The sequence below is a fragment of the Scyliorhinus torazame genome, chromosome 21 (genome assembly GCF_047496885.1).
Source record: "Scyliorhinus torazame isolate Kashiwa2021f chromosome 21, sScyTor2.1, whole genome shotgun sequence".
Lineage (NCBI taxonomy): Eukaryota > Metazoa > Chordata > Chondrichthyes > Carcharhiniformes > Scyliorhinidae > Scyliorhinus > Scyliorhinus torazame.
The window spans coordinates 66,875,356-66,898,308 of record NC_092727.1 but is presented as its reverse complement, the minus strand read 5'-3'; the positions used below and the strand labels follow the sequence as shown (position 1 = coordinate 66,898,308).

General features: G+C 52.6%; 1 protein-coding gene across 2 annotated transcripts in view; it reads left to right on the top strand.

Annotated features, from left to right (window-relative positions):
• LOC140398330 (myosin light chain 4-like) overlaps positions 1-22,953 on the top strand; it is a 243,091-nt gene that overhangs the window by 190,254 nt on the left and 29,884 nt on the right. For both annotated transcript variants that reach the window (XM_072486903.1, XM_072486902.1), the window contains one exon: positions 20,320-20,362. In XM_072486903.1, the coding sequence (XP_072343004.1) occupies positions 20,320-20,348 (29 nt within the window). In that variant the 3' untranslated portion in view covers positions 20,349-20,362. The remainder of the gene's footprint in view (positions 1-20,319; positions 20,363-22,953) is intronic.

Sequence of the window (22,953 nt, the reverse complement as noted above, 5' to 3'; positions counted from 1 at the left end):
ACTCCAACTCACTCTCTGTCCTGTCACTCCAACTCACTCTCTGTCCCGTCACTCCAACTCACTCACTGTCCTGTCACTCCAACTCTCTCTGTCCCCTCACTCCAACTCTCTCTGTCCCCTCACTCCAACTCACTCTCTGTCCTGTCACTCCAACTCACTCACTGTCCTGTCACTCCAACTCACTCTCTGTCCCCTCACTCCAGCTCACTCACTATCCTGTCACTCCAACTCACTCTCTGTCCCCTCACTCCAACTCACTACTGTCCTGTCACTCCAACTCTCTCTGTCCCCTCACTCCAACTCACTCTCTGTCCTGTCACTCCAACTCTCACTGTCCTGTCACTCCAACTCTCTCTGTCCCCTCACTCCAACTCACTCTCTGTCCTGTCACTCCAACTCTCACTGTCCTGTCACTCCAACTCTCTCTGTCCCCTCACTCCAACTCACTCTCTGTCCTGTCACTCCAACTCACTCCCTGTCCCCTCACTCCAACTCACTCACTGTCCTGTCAATCCAAATCTCTCTGTCCCCTCAATCCAACTCACTCTCTGTCCCCTCACTCCAACTCTCTCTGTCCCCTCACTCCAACTCTCTCTGTCCCCTCACTCCAACTCACTCACTGTCCCCTCACTCCAACTCAATCACTGTCCTGTCACTCCAACTCTCTCTGTCCCCTCACTCCAACTCTCTCTGTCCCCTCACTCCAACTCACTCACTATCCTGTCACTCCAATTCACTCACTGTCCTGTCACTCCAACTCACTCACTGTCCTGTCACTCCAACTCTCTCTGTCCCCTCACTCCAACTCTCTCTGTCCCCTCACTCCAACTCTCTCTGTCCCCTCACTCCAACTCACTCACTATCCTGTCACTCCAATTCACTCACTGTCCTGTCACTCCAACTCACTCTCTGTCCTGTCACTCCAACTCTCTCTGTCCCCTCACTCCAACTCACTCTCTGTCCTGTCACTCCAACTCACTCACAGTCCCCTCACTCCAACTCTCTCTGTCCCCTCACTCCAACTCACTCACTGTCCCCTCACTCCAACTCACTCACTGTCCTGTCACTCCAACTCACTCACTGTCCCCTCACTCCAACTCACTCACTGTCCCCTCACTCCAACTCTCTCTGTCCCCTCACTCCAACTCACTCACTATCCTGTCACTCCAACTCTCTCTGTCCCCTCACTCCAACTCTCTCTGTCCCCTCACTCCAGCTCACTCACTATCCTGTCACTCCAACTCTCTCTGTCCCCTCACTCCAGCTCACTCACTATCCTGTCACTCCAACTCTCTCTGTCCCCTCACTCCAACACTCACTATCCTGTCACTCCAACTCACTCTCTGTCCTGTCACTCCAACTCACTCACTGTCCTGTCACTCCAACTCACTCACTATCCTGTCACTCCAACTCTCTCTGTCCCCTCACTCCAACTCTCTCTGTCCCCTCACTCCAGCTCACTCACTGTCCCCTCACTCCAACTCACTCACTGTCCTGTCACTCCAACTCACTCACTATCCTGTCACTCCAACTCTCTCTGTCCCCTCACTACAACTCACTCACTGTCCCCTCACTCCAACTCACTCACTATCCTGTCACTCCAACTCTCTCTCTGTCCTGTCACTCCAACTCTATCTGTCCCCTCACTCCAACTCTCTCTGTCCCCTCACTCCAACTCACTCACTGTCCCCTCACTCCAACTCACTCACTGACCTGTCACTCCAACTCACTCACTGTCCTGTCACTCCAACTCTCTCTGCCCCTCACTCCAACTCACTCACTGTCCTATCACTCCAACTCACTCTCTGTCCTGTCACTCCAACACTGTCTGTCCCCTCACTCCAACTCACTCACTGTCCTATCACTCCAACTCACTCTCTGTCCTGTCACTCCAACTCACTCACTGTCCTGTCACTCCAACTCACTCACTGTCCTGTCACTCCAACTCTCTCTGTCCCCTCACTCCAACTCTCTCTGTCCCCTCACTCCAACTCACTCTCTGTCCTGTCACTCCAACTCTCTCTGTCCCCTCACTCCAACTCACTCACTGTCCTGTCACTCCAACTCACTCTCTGTCCTCTCACTCCAACTCACTCTCTGTCCTGTCACTCCAACTCACTCTCTGTCCTCTCACTCCAACTCACTCACTGTCCTGTCACTCCAACTCACTCTCTGTCCTCTCACTCCAACTCACTCACTATCCTGTCACTCCAACTCACTCTCTGTCCTCTCACTCCAACTCACTCACTGTCCTGTCACTCCAACTCACTCTCTGTCCCCTCACTCCAGCTCACTCTCTGTCCTCTCACTCCAACTCACTCACTGTCCTGTCACTCCAACTCACTCTCTGTCCTCTCACTCCAACTCACTCACTATCCTGTCACTCCAACTCACTCTCTGTCCTCTCTCTCCAACTCACTCACTGTCCTGTCACTCCAACTCACTCACTATCCTGTCACTCCAACTCACTCACTGTCCTGTCACTCCAACTCTCTCTGTCCCCTCACTCCAACTCACTCTCTGTCCTGTCACTCCAACTCACTCTCTGTCCTGTCACTCCAACTCTCACTGTCCCCTCACTCCAACTCTCTCTGTCCCCTCACTCCAACTCACTCTCTGTCCCCTCACTCCAACTCTCTCTGTCCCCTCACTCCAACTCTCTCTGTCCCCTCACTCCAACTCACTCTCTGTCCCCTCACTCCAACTCTCTCTGTCCCCTCACTCCAACTCTCTCTGTCCCCTCACTCCAACTCACTCTCTGTCCTGTCACTCCAACTCACTCTCTGTCCTGTCACTCCAACTCACTCACTGTCCTGTCACTCCAACTCACTCTCTGTCCTGTCACTCCAACTCACTCACTGTCTCCTCACTCCAACTCTCTCTGTCCCCTCACTCCAGCTCACTCACTGTCCTGTCACTCCAACTCTCTCTGTCCCCTCACTCCAACTCACTCTCTGTCCTGTCACTCCAACTCACTCTCTGTCCCCTCACTCCAACTCACTCTCTGTCCTGTCACTCCAACTCTCACTGTCCCCTCACTCCAACTCTCTCTGTCCCCTCACTCCAACTCACTCTCTGTCCCCTCACTCCAACTCTCTCTGTCCCCTCACTCCAACTCACTCTCTGTCCTGTCACTCCAACTCTCTCTGTCCCCTCACTCCAACTCTCTCTGTCCCCTCACTCCAACTCACTCTCTGTCCTGTCACTCCAACTCACTCTCTGTCCTGTCACTCCAACTCACTCACTGTCCTGTCACTCCAACTCTCTCTGTCCCCTCACTCCAACTCACTCTCTGTCCTGTCACTCCAACTCACTCTCTGTCCTGTCACTCCAACTCACTCACTGTCCTGTCACTCCAACTCTCTCTGTCCCCTCACTCCAACTCTCTCTGTCCCCTCACTCCAACTCACTCTCTGTCCTGTCACTCCAACTCACTCACTATCCTGTCACTCCAACTCACTCACTGTCCTGTCACTCCAACTCTCTCTGTCCCCTCACCCCAACTCTCTCTGTCCCCTCACTCCAACTCACTCTCTGTCCCCTCACTCCAACTCTCTCTGTCCGCTCACTCCAACTCACTCTCTGTCCTGTCACTCCAACTCACTCACTATCCTGTCACTCCAACTCTCTCTCTGTCCTGTCACTCCAACTCTCTCTGTCCCCTCACTCCAACTCTCTCTGTCCCCTCACTCCAACTCACTCTCTGTCCTGTCACTCCAACTCACTCTCTGTCCTGTCACTCCAACTCACTCTCTGTCCTGTCACTCCAACTCACTCACTGTCCTGTCACTCCAACTCTCTCTGTCCCCTCACTCCAACTCTCTCTGTCCCCTCACTCCAACTCACTCTCTGTCCTGTCACTCCAACTCACTCTCTGTCCCGTCACTCCAACTCACTCACTGTCCTGTCACTCCAACTCTCTCTGTCCCCTCACTCCAACTCTCTCTGTCCCCTCACTCCAACTCACTCTCTGTCCTGTCACTCCAACTCACTCACTGTCCTGTCACTCCAACTCACTCTCTGTCCCCTCACTCCAGCTCACTCACTATCCTGTCACTCCAACTCACTCTCTGTCCCCTCACTCCAACTCACTACTGTCCTGTCACTCCAACTCTCTCTGTCCCCTCACTCCAACTCACTCTCTGTCCTGTCACTCCAACTCTCACTGTCCTGTCACTCCAACTCTCTCTGTCCCCTCACTCCAACTCACTCTCTGTCCTGTCACTCCAACTCTCACTGTCCTGTCACTCCAACTCTCTCTGTCCCCTCACTCCAACTCACTCTCTGTCCTGTCACTCCAACTCACTCCCTGTCCCCTCACTCCAACTCACTCACTGTCCTGTCAATCCAAATCTCTCTGTCCCCTCAATCCAACTCACTCTCTGTCCCCTCACTCCAACTCTCTCTGTCCCCTCACTCCAACTCTCTCTGTCCCCTCACTCCAACTCACTCACTGTCCCCTCACTCCAACTCAATCACTGTCCTGTCACTCCAACTCTCTCTGTCCCCTCACTCCAACTCTCTCTGTCCCCTCACTCCAACTCACTCACTATCCTGTCACTCCAATTCACTCACTGTCCTGTCACTCCAACTCACTCACTGTCCTGTCACTCCAACTCTCTCTGTCCCCTCACTCCAACTCTCTCTGTCCCCTCACTCCAACTCTCTCTGTCCCCTCACTCCAACTCACTCACTATCCTGTCACTCCAATTCACTCACTGTCCTGTCACTCCAACTCACTCTCTGTCCTGTCACTCCAACTCTCTCTGTCCCCTCACTCCAACTCACTCTCTGTCCTGTCACTCCAACTCACTCACAGTCCCCTCACTCCAACTCTTTCTGTCCCCTCACTCCAACTCACTCACTGTCCCCTCACTCCAACTCACTCACTGTCCTGTCACTCCAACTCACTCACTGTCCCCTCACTCCAACTCACTCACTGTCCCCTCACTCCAACTCTCTCTGTCCCCTCACTCCAACTCACTCACTATCCTGTCACTCCAACTCTCTCTGTCCCCTCACTCCAACTCTCTCTGTCCCCTCACTCCAGCTCACTCACTATCCTGTCACTCCAACTCTCTCTGTCCCCTCACTCCAGCTCACTCACTATCCTGTCACTCCAACTCTCTCTGTCCCCTCACTCCAACACTCACTATCCTGTCACTCCAACTCACTCTCTGTCCTGTCACTCCAACTCACTCACTGTCCTGTCACTCCAACTCACTCACTATCCTGTCACTCCAACTCTCTCTGTCCCCTCACTCCAACTCTCTCTGTCCCCTCACTCCAGCTCACTCACTGTCCCCTCACTCCAACTCACTCACTGTCCTGTCACTCCAACTCTCTCTGTCCCCTCACTCCAACTCTCTCTGTCCCCTCACTCCAGCTCACTCACTATCCTGTCACTCCAACTCTCTCTGTCCCCTCACTCCAGCTCACTCACTATCCTGTCACTCCAACTCTCTCTGTCCCCTCACTCCAACTCACTCACTGTCCTGTCACTCCAACTCACTCACTGTCCTGTCACTCCAACTCTCTCTGTCCCCTCACTCCAACTCACTCACTGTCCTGTCACTCCAACTCTCTCTGTCCCCTCACTCCAACTCACTCACTGTCCTGTCACTCCAACTCACTCACTGTCCTGTCACTCCAACTCACTCACTGTCCTGTCACTCCAAGTCACTCACTGTCCTGTCACTCCAACTCACTCTCTGTCCCCTCACTCCAACTCACTCTCTGTCCTGTCACTCCAACTCACTCTCTGTCCCCTCACTCCAACTCACTCTCTGTCCTGTCACTCCAACTCACTCTCCGTCCCCTCACTCCAACTCACTCACTGTCCTGTCACTCTAACTCTCTCTGTCCCCTCACTCCAACTCACTCTCTGTCCTGTCACTCCAACTCACTCTCTGTCCCCTCACTCCAACTCTCTCTGTCCCCTCACTCCAGCTCACTCTCTGTCCTGTCACTCCAACTCACTCTCTGTCCCCTCACTCCAACTCACTCACTGTCCTGTCACTCCAACTCACTCTCTGTCCCCTCACTCCAACTCACTCACTGTCCTGTCACTCCAACTCTCTCTGTCCCCTCACTCCAACTCACTCTCTGTCCTGTCACTCCAACTCTCTCTGTCCCCTCACTCCAACTCTCTCTGTCCCCTCACTCCAACTCACTCTCTGTCCTGTCACTCCAACTCACTCTCTGTCCTGTCACTCCAACTCACTCACTGTCCTGTCACTCCAACTCTCTCTGTCCCCTCACTCCAACTCACTCTCTGTCCTGTCACTCCAACTCACTCTCTGTCCTGTCACTCCAACTCACTCACTGTCCTGTCACTCCAACTCTCTCTGTCCCCTCACTCCAACTCACTCTCTGTCCTCTCACTCCAACTCACTCACTGTCCTGTCACTCCAACTCACTCTCTGTCCTGTCACTCCAACTCACTCACTGTCATGTCACTCCAACTCACTCACTGTCCTGTCACTCCAACTCACTCTCTGTCCTCTCACTCCAACTCACTCTCTGTCCTGTCACTCCAACTCACTCTCTGTCCTCTCACTCCAACTCACTCTCTGTCCTGTCACTCCAACTCACTCACTGTCATGTCACTCCAACTCACTCACTGTCATGTCACTCCAACTCACTCACTGTCATGTCACTCCAACTCACTCTCTGTCCCCTCACTCCAACTCACTCTCTGTCCTGTCACTCCAACTCACTCACTGTCCTGTCACTCCAACTCTCACTGTCCCCTCACTCCAGCTCACTCTCTGTCCTGTCACTCCAACTCTCTCTCTGTCCTGTCACTCCAACTCTCTCTCTGTCCTGTCACTCCAACTCTCTCTCTGTCCTGTCACTCCAACTCTATCTGTCCCCTCACTCCAACTCTCTCTGTCCCCTCACTCCAACTCACTCACTATCCTGTCACTCCAATTCACTCACTGTCCTGTCACTCCAACTCACTCACTATCCTGTCACTCCAACTCTCTCTGTCCCCTCACTCCAACTCTCTCTTTCCCCTCACTCCAACTCTATCTGTCCCCTCACTCCAACTCACTCTCTGTCCCCTCACCCCAACTCACTCACTATCCTGTCATTCCAATTCACTCACTGTCCTGTCACTCCAACTCTCTCTGTCCCCTCACTCCAACTCACTCACTGTCCCCTCACTCCAACTCTCTCTGTCCCCTCACTCCAACTCACTCACTATCCTGTCACTCCAATTCACTCACTGTCCTGTCACTCCAACTCACTCACTATCCTGTCACTCCAACTCTCTCTGTCCCCTCACTACAACTCACTCACTGTCCCCTCACTCCAACTCACTCACTATCCTGTCACTCCAACTCACTCTCTATCCTGTCACTCCAACTCTCTCTCTGTCCTGTCACTCCAACTCTATCTGTCCCCTCACTCCAACTCTCTCTGTCCCCTCACTCCAACTCACTCACTGTCCCCTCACTCCAACTCACTCACTGACCTGTCACTCCAACTCACTCACTGTCCTGTCACTCCAACTCTCTCTGTCCCCTCACTCCAACTCACTCACTGTCCTATCACTCCAACTCACTCTCTGTCCTGTCACTCCAACACTGTCTGTCCCCTCACTCCAACTCACTCACTGTCCTATCACTCCAACTCACTCTCTGTCCTGTCACTCCAACTCACTCACTGTCCTGTCACTCCAACTCACTCACTGTCCTGTCACTCCAACTCTCTCTGTCCCCTCACTCCAACTCTCTCTGTCCCCTCACTCCAACTCACTCTCTGTCCTGTCACTCCAACTCTCTCTGTCCCCTCACTCCAACTCACTCACTGTCCTGTCACTCCAACTCACTCTCTGTCCTCTCACTCCAACTCACTCTCTGTCCTGTCACTCCAACTCACTCTCTGTCCTCTCACTCCAACTCACTCACTGTCCTGTCACTCCAACTCACTCTCTGTCCTCTCACTCCAACTCACTCACTATCCTGTCACTCCAACTCACTCTCTGTCCTCTCACTCCAACTCACTCACTGTCCTGTCACTCCAACTCACTCTCTGTCCCCTCACTCCAGCTCACTCTCTGTCCTCTCACTCCAACTCACTCACTGTCCTGTCACTCCAACTCACTCTCTGTCCTCTCACTCCAACTCACTCTCTGTCCTCTCACTCCAACTCACTCACTGTCCTGTCACTCCAACTCACTCACTATCCTGTCACTCCAACTCACTCTCTGTCCTCTCACTCCAACTCACTCACTGTCCTGTCACTCCAACTCACTCACTATCCTGTCACTCCAACTCACTCACTGTCCTGTCACTCCAACTCTCTCTGTCCCCTCACTCCAACTCACTCTCTGTCCTGTCACTCCAACTCACTCTCTGTCCTGTCACTCCAACTCTCACTGTCCCCTCACTCCAACTCTCTCTGTCCCCTCACTCCAACTCACTCTCTGTCCCCTCACTCCAACTCTCTCTGTCCCCTCACTCCAACTCTCTCTGTCCCCTCACTCCAACTCACTCTCTGTCCCCTCACTCCAACTCTCTCTGTCCCCTCACTCCAACTCTCTCTGTCCCCTCACTCCAACTCACTCTCTGTCCTGTCACTCCAACTCACTCTCTGTCCTGTCACTCCAACTCACTCACTGTCCTGTCACTCCAACTCACTCTCTGTCCTGTCACTCCAACTCACTCACTGTCTCCTCACTCCAACTCTCTCTGTCCCCTCACTCCAGCTCACTCACTGTCCTGTCACTCCAACTCTCTCTGTCCCCTCACTCCAACTCACTCTCTGTCCTGTCACTCCAACTCACTCTCTGTCCCCTCACTCCAACTCACTCTCTGTCCTGTCACTCCAACTCTCACTGTCCCCTCACTCCAACTCTCTCTGTCCCCTCACTCCAACTCACTCTCTGTCCCCTCACTCCAACTCTCTCTGTCCCCTCACTCCAACTCACTCTCTGTCCTGTCACTCCAACTCTCTCTGTCCCCTCACTCCAACTCTCTCTGTCCCCTCACTCCAACTCACTCTCTGTCCTGTCACTCCAACTCACTCTCTGTCCTGTCACTCCAACTCACTCACTGTCCTGTCACTCCAACTCTCTCTGTCCCCTCACTCCAACTCACTCTCTGTCCTGTCACTCCAACTCACTCCCTGTCCTGTCACTCCAACTCACTCACTGTCCTGTCACTCCAACTCTCTCTGTCCCCTCACTCCAACTCTCTCTGTCCCCTCACTCCAACTCACTCTCTGTCCTGTCACTCCAACTCACTCACTATCCTGTCACTCCAACTCACTCACTGTCCTGTCACTCCAACTCTCTCTGTCCCCTCACCCCAACTCTCTCTGTCCCCTCACTCCAACTCACTCTCTGTCCCCTCACTCCAACTCTCTCTGTCCCCTCACTCCAACTCACTCTCTGTCCTGTCACTCCAACTCACTCACTATCCTGTCACTCCAACTCTCTCTCTGTCCTGTCACTCCAACTCTCTCTGTCCCCTCACTCCAACTCTCTCTGTCCCCTCACTCCAACTCACTCTCTGTCCTGTCACTCCAACTCACTCTCTGTCCTGTCACTCCAACTCACTCTCTGTCCTGTCACTCCAACTCACTCACTGTCCTGTCACTCCAACTCTCTCTGTCCCCTCACTCCAACTCTCTCTGTCCCCTCACTCCAACTCACTCTCTGTCCTGTCACTCCAACTCACTCTCTGTCCCGTCACTCCAACTCACTCACTGTCCTGTCACTCCAACTCTCTCTGTCCCCTCACTCCAACTCTCTCTGTCCCCTCACTCCAACTCACTCTCTGTCCTGTCACTCCAACTCACTCACTGTCCTGTCACTCCAACTCACTCTCTGTCCCCTCACTCCAGCTCACTCACTATCCTGTCACTCCAACTCACTCTCTGTCCCCTCACTCCAACTCACTACTGTCCTGTCACTCCAACTCTCTCTGTCCCCTCACTCCAACTCACTCTCTGTCCTGTCACTCCAACTCTCACTGTCCTGTCACTCCAACTCTCTCTGTCCCCTCACTCCAACTCACTCTCTGTCCTGTCACTCCAACTCTCACTGTCCTGTCACTCCAACTCTCTCTGTCCCCTCACTCCAACTCACTCTCTGTCCTGTCACTCCAACTCACTCCCTGTCCCCTCACTCCAACTCACTCACTGTCCTGTCAATCCAAATCTCTCTGTCCCCTCAATCCAACTCACTCTCTGTCCCCTCACTCCAACTCTCTCTGTCCCCTCACTCCAACTCTCTCTGTCCCCTCACTCCAACTCACTCACTGTCCCCTCACTCCAACTCAATCACTGTCCTGTCACTCCAACTCTCTCTGTCCCCTCACTCCAACTCTCTCTGTCCCCTCACTCCAACTCACTCACTATCCTGTCACTCCAATTCACTCACTGTCCTGTCACTCCAACTCACTCACTGTCCTGTCACTCCAACTCTCTCTGTCCCCTCACTCCAACTCTCTCTGTCCCCTCACTCCAACTCTCTCTGTCCCCTCACTCCAACTCACTCACTATCCTGTCACTCCAATTCACTCACTGTCCTGTCACTCCAACTCACTCTCTGTCCTGTCACTCCAACTCTCTCTGTCCCCTCACTCCAACTCACTCTCTGTCCTGTCACTCCAACTCACTCACAGTCCCCTCACTCCAACTCTCTCTGTCCCCTCACTCCAACTCACTCACTGTCCCCTCACTCCAACTCACTCACTGTCCTGTCACTCCAACTCACTCACTGTCCCCTCACTCCAACTCACTCACTGTCCCCTCACTCCAACTCTCTCTGTCCCCTCACTCCAACTCACTCACTATCCTGTCACTCCAACTCTCTCTGTCCCCTCACTCCAACTCTCTCTGTCCCCTCACTCCAGCTCACTCACTATCCTGTCACTCCAACTCTCTCTGTCCCCTCACTCCAGCTCACTCACTATCCTGTCACTCCAACTCTCTCTGTCCCCTCACTCCAACACTCACTATCCTGTCACTCCAACTCTCTCTGTCCCCTCACTCCAACTCACTCTCTGTCCTGTCACTCCAACTCACTCACTGTCCTGTCACTCCAACTCACTCACTATCCTGTCACTCCAACTTTCTCTGTCCCCTCACTCCAACTCTCTCTGTCCCCTCACTCCAGCTCACTCACTGTCCCCTCACTCCAACTCACTCACTGTCCTGTCACTCCAACTCTCTCTGTCCCCTCACTCCAACTCTCTCTGTCCCCTCACTCCAGCTCACTCACTATCCTGTCACTCCAACTCTCTCTGTCCCCTCACTCCAGCTCACTCACTATCCTGTCACTCCAACTCTCTCTGTCCCCTCACTCCAACTCACTCACTGTCCTGTCACTCCAACTCACTCACTGTCCTGTCACTCCAACTCTCTCTGTCCCCTCACTCCAACTCACTCACTGTCCTGTCACTCCAACTCTCTCTGTCCCCTCACTCCAACTCACTCACTGTCCTGTCACTCCAACTCTCTCTGTCCCCTCACTCCAACTCACTCACTGTCCTGTCACTCCAACTCACTCACTGTCCTGTCCTCCAACTCACTCTCTGTCCTGTCACTCCAACTCACTCACTGTCCTGTCACTCCAACTCACTCACTGTCCTGTCACTCCAAGTCACTCACTGTCCTGTCACTCCAACTCACTCTCTGTCCCCTCACTCCAACTCACTCTCTGTCCTGTCACTCCAACTCACTCTCTGTCCCCTCACTCCAACTCACTCTCTGTCCTGTCACTCCAACTCACTCTCCGTCCCCTCACTCCAACTCACTCACTGTCCTGTCACTCCAACTCTCTCTGTCCCCTCACTCCAACTCACTCTCTGTCCTGTCACTCCAACTCACTCTCTGTCCCCTCACTCCAACTCTCTCTGTCCCCTCACTCCAGCTCACTCTCTGTCCTGTCACTCCAACTCACTCTCTGTCCCCTCACTCCAACTCACTCACTGTCCTGTCACTCCAACTCACTCTCTGTCCCCTCACTCCAACTCACTCACTGTCCTGTCACTCCAACTCTCTCTGTCCCCTCACTCCAACTCACTCTCTGTCCTGTCACTCCAACTCACTCTCTGTCCCCTCACTCCAACTCTCTCTGTCCCCTCACTCCAACTCACTCTCTGTCCTGTCACTCCAGCTCACTCTCTGTCCCCTCACTCCAACTCTCTCTGTCCCCTCACTCCAACACTCACTGTCCTGTCACTCCAACTCTCTCTGTCCCCTCACTCCAACTCTCACTGTCCCCTCACTCCAACACTCACTACCCTGTCACTCCAACTCACTCTCTGTCCCCTCACTCCAACACTCACTGTCCTGTCACTCCAGCTAACTCACTGTCCTGTCACTCCAACTCACTTACTGTCCTGTCACTCCAACTCACTCTCTGTCCCCCTCACTCCAACTCACTCACTGTCCTGTCACTCCAACTCACTCTCTGTCCCCTCACTCCAACACTCACTGTCCTGTCACTCCAGCTAACTCACTGTCCTGTCACTCCAACTCACTCACTGTCCTGTCACTCCAACTCTCTCTGTCCCCTCACTCCAACTCACTCTCTGTCCTGTCACTCCAACTCTCTCTGTCCCCTCACTCCAACTCACTCACTGTCCTGTCACTCCAACTCACTCACTATCCTGTCACTCCAACTCTCTCTGTCCCCTCACTCCAACTCACTCTCTGTCCCCTCACTCCAACTCTCTCTGTCCCCTCACTCCAACTCACTCTCTGTCCCCCTCACTCCAACTCACTCTCTGTCCTGTCACTCCAACTCACTCACTGTCCTGTCACTCCAACTCACTCTCTGTCCCCCTCACTCCAACTCACTCTCTGTCCTGTCACTCCAACTCTCTCACTGTCCTCTCACTCCAGCTCGCTCACTGTCCTGTCACTCCAACTCACTCTCTGTCCTGTCTCTCCAACTCTCTCTCTGTCCCCTCACTCCAACACTCACTGTCCTGACACTCCAGCTCACTCACTGTCCTGTCACTCCAACTCACTCTCTGTCTCCTCACTCCAACACTCACTGTCCTGTCACTCCAACTCACTCACTGTCCTGTCACTCCAACTCACTCACTGTCCTGTCACTCCAACTCACTCTCTGTCCTCTCACTCCAACTCACTCACTGTCCTGTCACTCCAACTCTCTCACTGTCCCCTCACTCCAGCTCGCTCACTGTCCTGTCACTCCAACTCACTCTCTGTCCTGTCTCTCCAACTCTCTCTCTGTCCCCTCACTCCAACACTCACTGTCCTGACACTCCAGCTCACTCACTGTCCTGTCACTCCAACTCACTCTCTGTCTCCTCACTCCAACACTCACTGTCCTGTCACTCCAACTCACTCACTGTCCTGTCACTCCAGCTCACTCTCTGTCCTCTCACTCCAACTCACTCACTGTCCTGTCACTCCAACTCTCTCACTGTCCCCTCACTCCAGCTCGCTCACTGTCCTGTCACTCCAACTCACTCTCTGTCCTGTCTCTCCAACTCTCTCTCTGTCCCCTCACTCCAACACTCACTGTCCTGACACTCCAGCTCACTCACTGTCCTGTCACTCCAACTCACTCTCTGTCCTGTCTCTCCAACTCTCTCTCTGTCCCCTCACTCCAACACTCACTGTCCTGACACTCCAGCTCACTCACTGTCCTGTCACTCCAACTCACTCTCTGTCTCCTCACTCCAACACTCACTGTCCTGTCACTCCAACTCACTCACTGTCCTGTCACTCCAGCTCACTCTCTGTCCTGTCACTCCAACTCACTCACTGTCCCCTCACTCCAACTCACTCTCTGTCCCCTCACTCCAACTCTCTCTGTCCCCTCACTCCAACTCTCTCTGTCCCCTCACTCCAACTCTCTCTGTCCCCTCACTCCAACTCTCTCTGTCCCCTCACTCCAACTCTCTCTGTCCCCTCACTCCAACTCACTCTCTGTCCCCTCACTCCAACTCACTGACTGTCCTGTCACTCCAACTCACTCACTGTCCCCTCACTCCAACTCACTCTCTGTCCCCTCACTCCAACTCTCTCTGTCCCCTCACTCCAACTCTCTCTGTCCCCTCACTCCAACTCTCTCTGTCCCCTCACTCCAACTCACTCTCTGTCCCCTCACTCCAACTCTCTCTGTCCCCTCACTCCAACTCTCTCTGTCCCCTCACTCCAACTCTCTCTGTCCCCTCACTCCAACTCACTCACTGTCCCCTCACTCCAACTCACTCTCTGTCCCCTCACTCCAACTCTCTGCAACTCTCGCCTGTCCCCTGTTACGACACCCTGGGTGAGTGCGCAGACAATTCCAGGCCCCACTCATCTTGGAGTCACAACACAAGTGAATTAACCAATAATTCTGATTTTTTAAAAAACAAAATCTTTGACCCTTGGCTGCCCAATAATCACACTCAATAACCTTTTATTTATAACAAGAATAAAGATGAAATATGCGGTAATTACAGCTGGATAACATGCAGGCTACCCCCCCCCCCCTTTTAACTGTCCCACCCTCTGCCCACACACACATACAATACCGACAAACGCAGAGGGGGTAGAGTGGGTAAAAATAATAAGGGATAAGGACAAAAGATAAGAGTCCTTCCTTCAGAAGATGCTTCCTTTGCAACAGAGTTCCTCCCAGCACGGTGGCTGATCAAAGCCTCTGGTTTACAGCTAGTGATGGTCTTCTTGACAGAGTCATTCATTCAGTGCGATACTTACAGGTTGCAGGCCTTCTGAAGATTCACTTTAGTTCTTATTGAACTGGGCCTTCAACTCAAAGGCTCACATTCAGGCCTATTTATTTGCTGCGACAGTGTCTCACATCAACTCTCGCCATCAGCTTGGGATTTGCTTTCAAGCCTTTGCTGTCTCAGGGGAATAATACCTAGATGTACTGGAGAGAGAATCAGCTGCCACAGTGGGCGGATGAAGAGATTCTAGCTGGATCTTTTGAGAGAGAATTAATTGGAATCCTATACTCAGACTGCCGAACCAAAAGTGAAACTACAATGGAACCTCGTGACTCTGAGAAACATTCCAGTGAGGTAATATCCAATCACCACCTGTTAATGGGCAGGGTACAGCCGCTTGGGCCCATTCAATGGCCACCAGCCACATCAATCAATCTGAGTCATCACTGATGTCAGTCAAGAACAGCACTGCCTTCTGCTCGAATGAAAGGTACAGCCCACCTTGGATTGGATTGGAATGCATTTGTTTATTGTCACGTGTAACGAGGTACAGTGAAAAGTATTTTTCTGCGAGCAGCTCAACAGATCATTACGTACATGGAAAGAAAAGGGAATAAAAGAAAATACATGATAGGGCAACACAAGGTACACAATGTAACTACATAAGCACTGGCATAGGATGAAGCATACAGGGTGTAGTGTTAATGAAGTCAGTCCATAGGAGGGTCATTTAGGAGTCTGGTAACAGTGGGGAAGAAGCTGTTTTAGAGTCTGTTCGTGCGTGTCCTCAGACTTCTGTATCTCCTGCCCGATGGAAGAAGTGGGAAGAGTGAGTAAGCCGGGTGGGAGGGGTCTTTGATTATGCTGCCCGCTTTCCCCAGGCAGCGGGAGATGTAGATGGAGTCAATGGATGGGAGGCAGGTTCGTGTGATGGACTGGGCAGTGTTCACGACTCTCTGAAGTTTCTTGCGGTCCTGGGCCGAGCAGTTGCCATACCAGGCTGTGATGCAGCCCGATAGGATTCTTTCTATGGTGCATCTATAAAAGTTGGTAAGAGTTAATGTGGACATGCCGAATTTCCTTAGTTTCGTGAGGAAGTATAGGCACTGTTGTGATTACTTGGTGGTAGCGTCGACGTGGGTGGACTAGGTTAGATTTTTGGAGATGTGCACCCCTAGGAATTTGAAACTGCTAACCATCTCCACCTTGACCCCGTTGACACTGACAGGGGTGTGTACAGTACTTTGCTTCCTGAAGTCAATGACCAGCTCTTTAGTTTTGCTGGGATTGTTGTCGCTGCACCACTCCACTAGGTTCTCTATCTCCCTCCTGTATTCTGACTCGTCATTATTCGAGATCCGGCCCACTATGGTCGTATCGTCAGCAAACTTGTAGATGGTGTTGGAACCAAGTTTTGCCACGCAGTCGTGTGTGTACAGGGAGTAGAGTAGGGGGCTAAGTACGCAGCCTTGCGGGGCCCCGGTATTGAGGACTATCGTGGAGGAGGTGTTGTTGTTCATTCTTACTGATTGTGGTCTGTGGGTCAGAAAGTCGAGGATCCAGTTGCAGAGTGGGGAGCCCAGTCCTAGGTTTTGGAGCTTTGATATGTGCTTGGCTGGGATTATGGTGTTGAAGGTGGAGCTATAGTCAATAAATAGAAGGCTGATATCGGAGTCCTTGTTGTCGAGATGCTCTAGGGATGGGTGTAGGCCAGGGAAATGGCGTCTGCTGTGTACCGGTTGCAGCGGTATGCGAATTGTAGTGGATCAAGGCGTTTTGGGAGTACGGAGGTGATGCGCTACATAACAACCTCTTGAAGCACTTCATTACGACTGAAGTCAGGTGGTCATTGAGGCACGTTGCCTGGTTCTTCTTTGGTACCGGTATGATGATGGTCTTCTTGAAGCAGGTGGGGACCTCGGAGTGGAGTAGGGACAGGTTAAAGATGTCCACGAACACCTCTACCAGCTGGTCCACGCAGGCTCTGAGTGCACGACCAGGAATCCCGTCCGGGCCCGTCGCCTTCCGAGGGTTCACTTGCAGGAAGGCCGATCTGACTTCAGAAGCTGTGATGGTGGGTATGGGTGAGCTATGGACTACTGGGGCACTCAACAGCGGATTGTTGGTTACCTGCTCAAACCGAACAGAGAATGCATTGAGTTCATCGGGGAGGGGTGCGCTGCTGCCGGAGATACTGCTCGGCTTCGCTTTGTAGCCCGTTATGTTGTTTAGTCCTTGCCACAACCGCCAAGAGTCTGTCTGTGACTCTAGCTTGGTTTGTTATTCTCTCTTGGCATCTTGGATGGCTTTGCGGAGGTGGTACCTGGATTTCTTGTATAGGTCAGGGTCGTCTGACTTGAACGCCTCAGACGTGTCCTTCAGTAGAGAGTCAATCTTGCGATTGAGCCATGGTTTCCGGTTGGGGAACATACGTACTGCTGTCTTCGGCACGCAGTCGTCCACACATTTGCTGATGAAGTCTATGACAGTGGTGGCATACCCATTTAGGATGGTTGCTGAGTTTTTAAATATGGACCAGTCCACTGTCTCTGAGCAGTCACGTAAGAGCTCTTCTGTTTCCTCGGACCAGCACTGCACGACCTTCTTAGCTGAATTCTCCCGCTTGAGTTTCTGCTTGTATGCCGGGAGAAGGAGCACCGTCTTATGGTCTGATTTCCCAAAGTGCGGTCGGGGGATGGAACGGTAGGTGCCCTTGATTTTTGAGTAGCAGTGGTCAAGAGTGTTGTCGCCCTTAAAGATGCATATCCATAAATCACCCACAGATCAAAAATGTAACTGCAAAAATAAAAGAAAGTGGAAATATAGGAATAAACAGGAAAGAGGAAGACCCTTACACCCCTCAGTCAAACTCTCTCCAAACCACTCTCTGTCCCCTCACTCCAACTCTTTCCAACCCACTCTCTGTCCCCTCACTCCAACTCTTTCCAACCCATTCTCAGTCCCCTCACTCCAACTCTTTCCAACTCACTTTCGGTCCCCTCACTCCAACTCATTCTGTCGCCTGTTACGATACCCTGGGCAAGTGCGCAGTCAATTCTCGGCGCATATGTCCCGAGTTACAACACAAGTGAATTAACCAATAATTCTTATTAGAAAAATCTAAGATCTTTGCCCTTGGCTGTCCAATAATTACACTCACCAGGTTTGCAAGTGGAAACACAATTACTTTCTGTTTATAACAGGAATATGCGTAATTATAGTTGGGTAACAAGCAGGCTAACCTACTACCCCCTTTAATTGTCCCACCCTCTACCCACACACACAAGACAGACAAACACAGAGGGGTAGAAAGGGTAAAAATAATAAGGATTAAGAACAAAAGATAAGAGTCCTTGCTTCAGATGATGAGTTATTTGCTTCAAATCTCTACAACTCACACTCTAAATATTGAATTGTGTTGAATTCAGTGAGACTGGAGCTGAGATAAAAAGACAGCAAAGACATACAATAATACAGAGAGAGGTGTGATAATATAAGGACACCAATGTGCACAATAATCTGTGGAAGCCTGTGAAATAGAATTATATATGTGGACTGAGCTGTACAATGGTTTATTCAAAAATGACAATATTCAATATCGTAGAGAAGCAAAAAAAGAACAATCTCACAAACCCAGAAATGTTATATCGAACCAAATACCCATAATTTACATAAAATTCTGTGGATACTGGAATCTGAGACGAGAAGAGAAAATGCTAGAAAACTTAGCACCTCTGTCAGCATCTGTATGGAGAACAAACAGATTTAATGTTTTGTGTGCGTCCAGCTCTTTGTACAGTGGTTAGCACTGCTGCCTCACATCTCCAGGGATCCGGGTTGAATTCCGACCTAGGGTGACTGTAGAGTTTGCACTTTCTCCCCGTGTCTGTGTGGGTTTCCTCCAGGTCCTCCGGGTTTCCTCCCAAAGGGCAAAGAAAAGTACAGCACAGGAACAGGCCCTTCGCCCTCCAAGCCCGTGCCGACCATGCTGCCCATCTAAACTAAAATCTTCTACACTTCCACCCCGGATCCCTCTATTCCCATCCAATTCATGGGCGAAATTCTCCCCCAATGGCGCGATGTCCGCCGACTGGCGCCAAAAACGGCGCCAATCAGACGGGCATCGCACCGGCCCAAAGGTGCGGGATGCGCCGCATCTTTGGGGGCCGAGCCCCAACATTGACGGGCTAGGCCGGCGGCGGAGGGATTTCCGCCCCGCCAGCTGGCGGAAATGGCGTTTGTTGCCCCGCCAGCTGGCGCGGAAATGCGGTGCATGCGCGGGAGCGTCAGCGGCCGCCGACAGTTTCCCGCGCATGCGCAGTGGGGAGAGTCTCTTCCGCCTCCGCCATGGTGGAGGCCGTGGTGGAGGCGGAAGGGAAAGAGTGCCCCCACGGCACAGGCCCGCCCGCGGATCGGTGGTCCCCGATCACGGGCCAGGCCACCGTGGGGGCACCCCCCGGGGTCAGATCGCCCCACGCCCCCCCCAGGACCCCGGAGCCCGCCCACGCCGCCTGGTCCCGCCGGTAAATACCAGCTTTGATTTACGCCGGCGGGGCAGGCAATTTCTGGGCGGGACTTCGGCCCATCCGGGCCGGAGAATTGAGCGGGGGGTCCCGCCAAATGGCGCGGCCCGATTCCCGCCCCCGCCCAATCTCCGGTACCGGAGACTTCGGCGGGGGCGGGGGCGGGATTCACGGCGGCCAACGGCCATTCTCCGACCCGGCGGGGGGTCGGAGAATGAGGCCCCATGTATTTGTCAAGATGCCCCTTAAATGTCACTATCGTCCCTGCTTCCACCACCTCCACCAGCAGCGAGTTCCTGGCAACCACTACCCTCTGTGTAAAAAACTTGCCTCGTACATCTACTCTAAATCTTGCCCCTCTCACCTTAAACCCACAATCCACAGATGTGCAGATTAGGTGGATTGGCCAAGCTGAATTGCCCTTCGTGTCCAATAAGGTTAGATGGGGTTACTAGGTTACGGGGAGCTGTAAGCTAAGGTAGGGTGCTCTTTCCAAGGGTCGGTGCAGACTCGATGGGCCGATTGGCCTCTTTCTGCACTGTAACTTCTATGACTCTAAAATTCTATGATTGTGATGAAGAGCCAAATGGACTCGAAAGGTTCATGAATCAAGAATCTCTATAGTGCAGAAGGAAGCAATTTGGCCCCTCAAGTCTGCACCGACCCTCCAAAAGACCACCCTAACCAGGCTCCCACTCTATCCCTGCAACATCGTACCCACACTTAATCTGCATATGCCTCTTCACTAAGGGTCAATTAAACATGTCCAATCCACCTAACCTGCACATCTTTGGACTGTGGGAGGAAACCTGAGCACCCGGAGGAAACTCACGCACACACAGGGAGAACGTGCAGACTCCGTACAGACAGTGACCCAAGCCGGGAATCGAATCTGGGACCCTGGAGCTGTGAAGCAACTGTGCTAACCACCGTGTTACCGTGCTGCTTTCTCTCTCTACAGATGCTGACAGAAATACAGAATTTTATATTTTAACAATATTTTTTTATATTTATCATATTGCCCAAAAGGATGTGGTAGTTGATGAGAGACAGACGTTGGAGAGCTGGAGCAAGGGGTAATGTTAACAGAATGACAATGATATTTTGTTTTATTTTTGCAGCTTTTGCGAAACACATCTTATCAGGATGAGAAGTCCCACACTGGTGAGTTAACTACCGTCCTGGTTGCTTCCCGCCTGAAGGCCTTCCACCTTCAAAATCCCACAATTGGCTCAATGACACTGAGGCACAGGATGGGCGCTTAGTGAAAATGGATCTGATGTAGAGGAAACAACTCCAAATAAACATAAAAACTGAAGGAATAGGTGCAGGAATGGGTCCTTTGGCCCCTCAAGTCTGCTCTGCCATTCAATAAGATCATGGCTTTTATCTCAATTCCACTTTCCTGTACTTTCTCCAGATCTCTCAATTCTCTGAGTACCCTAAAATCTGTCAAACTCTGTCTTGAACACGTTCAAAAACTGAACATCCACAGTGCTCTGCGGCCGAGCATTACAAAGATTCACAACCCGTCGAGTTGCTCGGCCAGACACCGGGTTATATTTTGGACACTTTTCAGTTGGTCTGGCCTCTGTCTGGTACTGCAAAGCTTCACTTCTGATAATCTGACCCATAGACCACCGACCTGAGTAAAACTGGGGCTGGGGCTCTGCTGGTTCCATTCCCTGCCTGAGGGGTGTGCGGGGGGGGGGCACATTAAACTGCGTTGATTCAAACCTTCATCTGAAACCTCCCCCCACAATCATGAAGGTGTCTGGTTAGGCAGCCCGGTGGCGCAGTGGTTAGCACAGCTGCTTCACAGCGCTAAGGACCCGGTTTCAATCCTGGCCCTGGGTGGGTCACTGTCTATATAACATTTCTGGGCGTGTGGAGTTTGCACATTCTCCCCGTGTCTGCGTGGGTCTCACCCCCACAACCCAAAGATGTGCAGGGTAGGTGGATTGGCCATGCTAAATTGCTAAATTACCCCTTAATTGGAAAAAAAATAATTGGGTACTCCAAATTCATATTAAAAAAATGAAGGGGCGGAATTCTCCGGTATCGGCGTGATGTCCGCCGACTGGCGCCCAAAACTGCGCAAATCAGTCAGGCATCGCGCCGCCCCAAAGGTGCGGAATGCTCTGCATCTTGGGGGGCCGAGCCCCAACCTTAAGGGGCTAGGCCCGCGCCAGACGAATTTCCGCCCCGCCAGCTGGCGGAAAAGGCCTTTGGTGCCCCGCCAGCTGGCGCGGAAATGACATCTCCGGGCGGCGCATGCGCGGGAGCGTTAGTGGCCGCTGACGGCATTCCCGCGCATGCGCAGTGGAGGGAGTCTCTTCCGCCTCTGCCATGGTGGAGACCGTGGCGAAGGCGGAAGGAAAAGAGTGCCCCCAAGGCACAGGCCCGCCCGCGGATCGGTGGGCCCCGATCGCGGGCCAGGCCACCGTGGGGGCACCCCCCAGGGCCAGATCGCCCCGCGCTCCCCCCCCCAGGACCCCGGAGCCCGCCCGCGCCGCCTTGTCCCGCCGGTAAGGTAGGTGGTTTAATTTACGCCGGCGGGACAGGCATTTTAGCAGCGGGACTTCGGGCCAGAGAATCGCGGGGGTGGGGGGGGGGGGGCGCCAACCGGCGCGGCGCGATTCCCGCCCCCGCCGAATATCCGGTGCCGGAGAATTCGGCAACCGGCGGGGGCGGGATTCACGGTGGGGGGGGTCGGAGAATCTTGCCCCAGGTGTCTGGTTTTGGTGATATGAGCGAAGAAGTTTCTCCACATCTGAGTGTTAAATGACTGATCCCTGACACCCCCCTACCTCCTGATTCTGACTTGAAGACAAATGTGCGCAAGTTCACACCCGAATTCAGCCATTTTTAATCAGCCCTTTTGAACTTGCGATGACTCAGTGTAGAATGGCTCCAATAACAAGTCCTTTGCTGTCCTCCTCTTGCTTAAAACTGGTGCCAAGACCATTTGGACCATTTCTTGGCAACATGTGAAATCAAACATTGAACATAGAACATCCAGTGCAGATGGAGGCCATTCGGCCCATCGAGTCTGCACCGACCCACTTAAGCCTTCACTTCCACCCTATCCCAGTAACCCAATAACCCCTCCAAACCTTTTTGGTCACTAAGGGCAATTTAACATGGCCAATCCACCTAATCTGCACGTCTTTGGACTGTGGGAGGAAACCGGAGCACCCGGAGGAAACCCTCGCAGACACGGGGAGAACGTGCAGACTCTGCACAGACAGTAACCCAGCAGGGAATCAAACCTGGGACCTGGCACTGTGAAGCCACAGTGCTATCCACCTGTGCTACCGAGCTGCCCTATGCTACCGTGCTGCCCTGGCTGATACTGGCTGGGGTTTCCTGCAGATCAAAAAGTTAAAAAAAAAAAAAAAATTTGTTGAAGCATTTGCAAAATTTTTATAACAATAACAAACAAAACAATAATAACATAAACATCCAGGCTCATGGCACCGTGGCTGGCTCTGCAGCACAGAAGGGCGGGAAAAAGACTGGCAGGGCTATAGTCATTGGGGATTCAATCGTAAGGGGAGTAGACAGGCGTTTCTGTGGTTGAAAACGAGACTCCCGAATGGTATGTTGTCTCCCGGGTGCACGGGTCAGGGATGTCTCGGATCGGCTGCAGGACATACTGAAGGGGGAGGGTGAACAGCCAGTTGTCGTGGTGCATATAGGCACCAACGATATAGGTAAAAAACGGGATGAGATCCTACAATCAGAATTTAGGG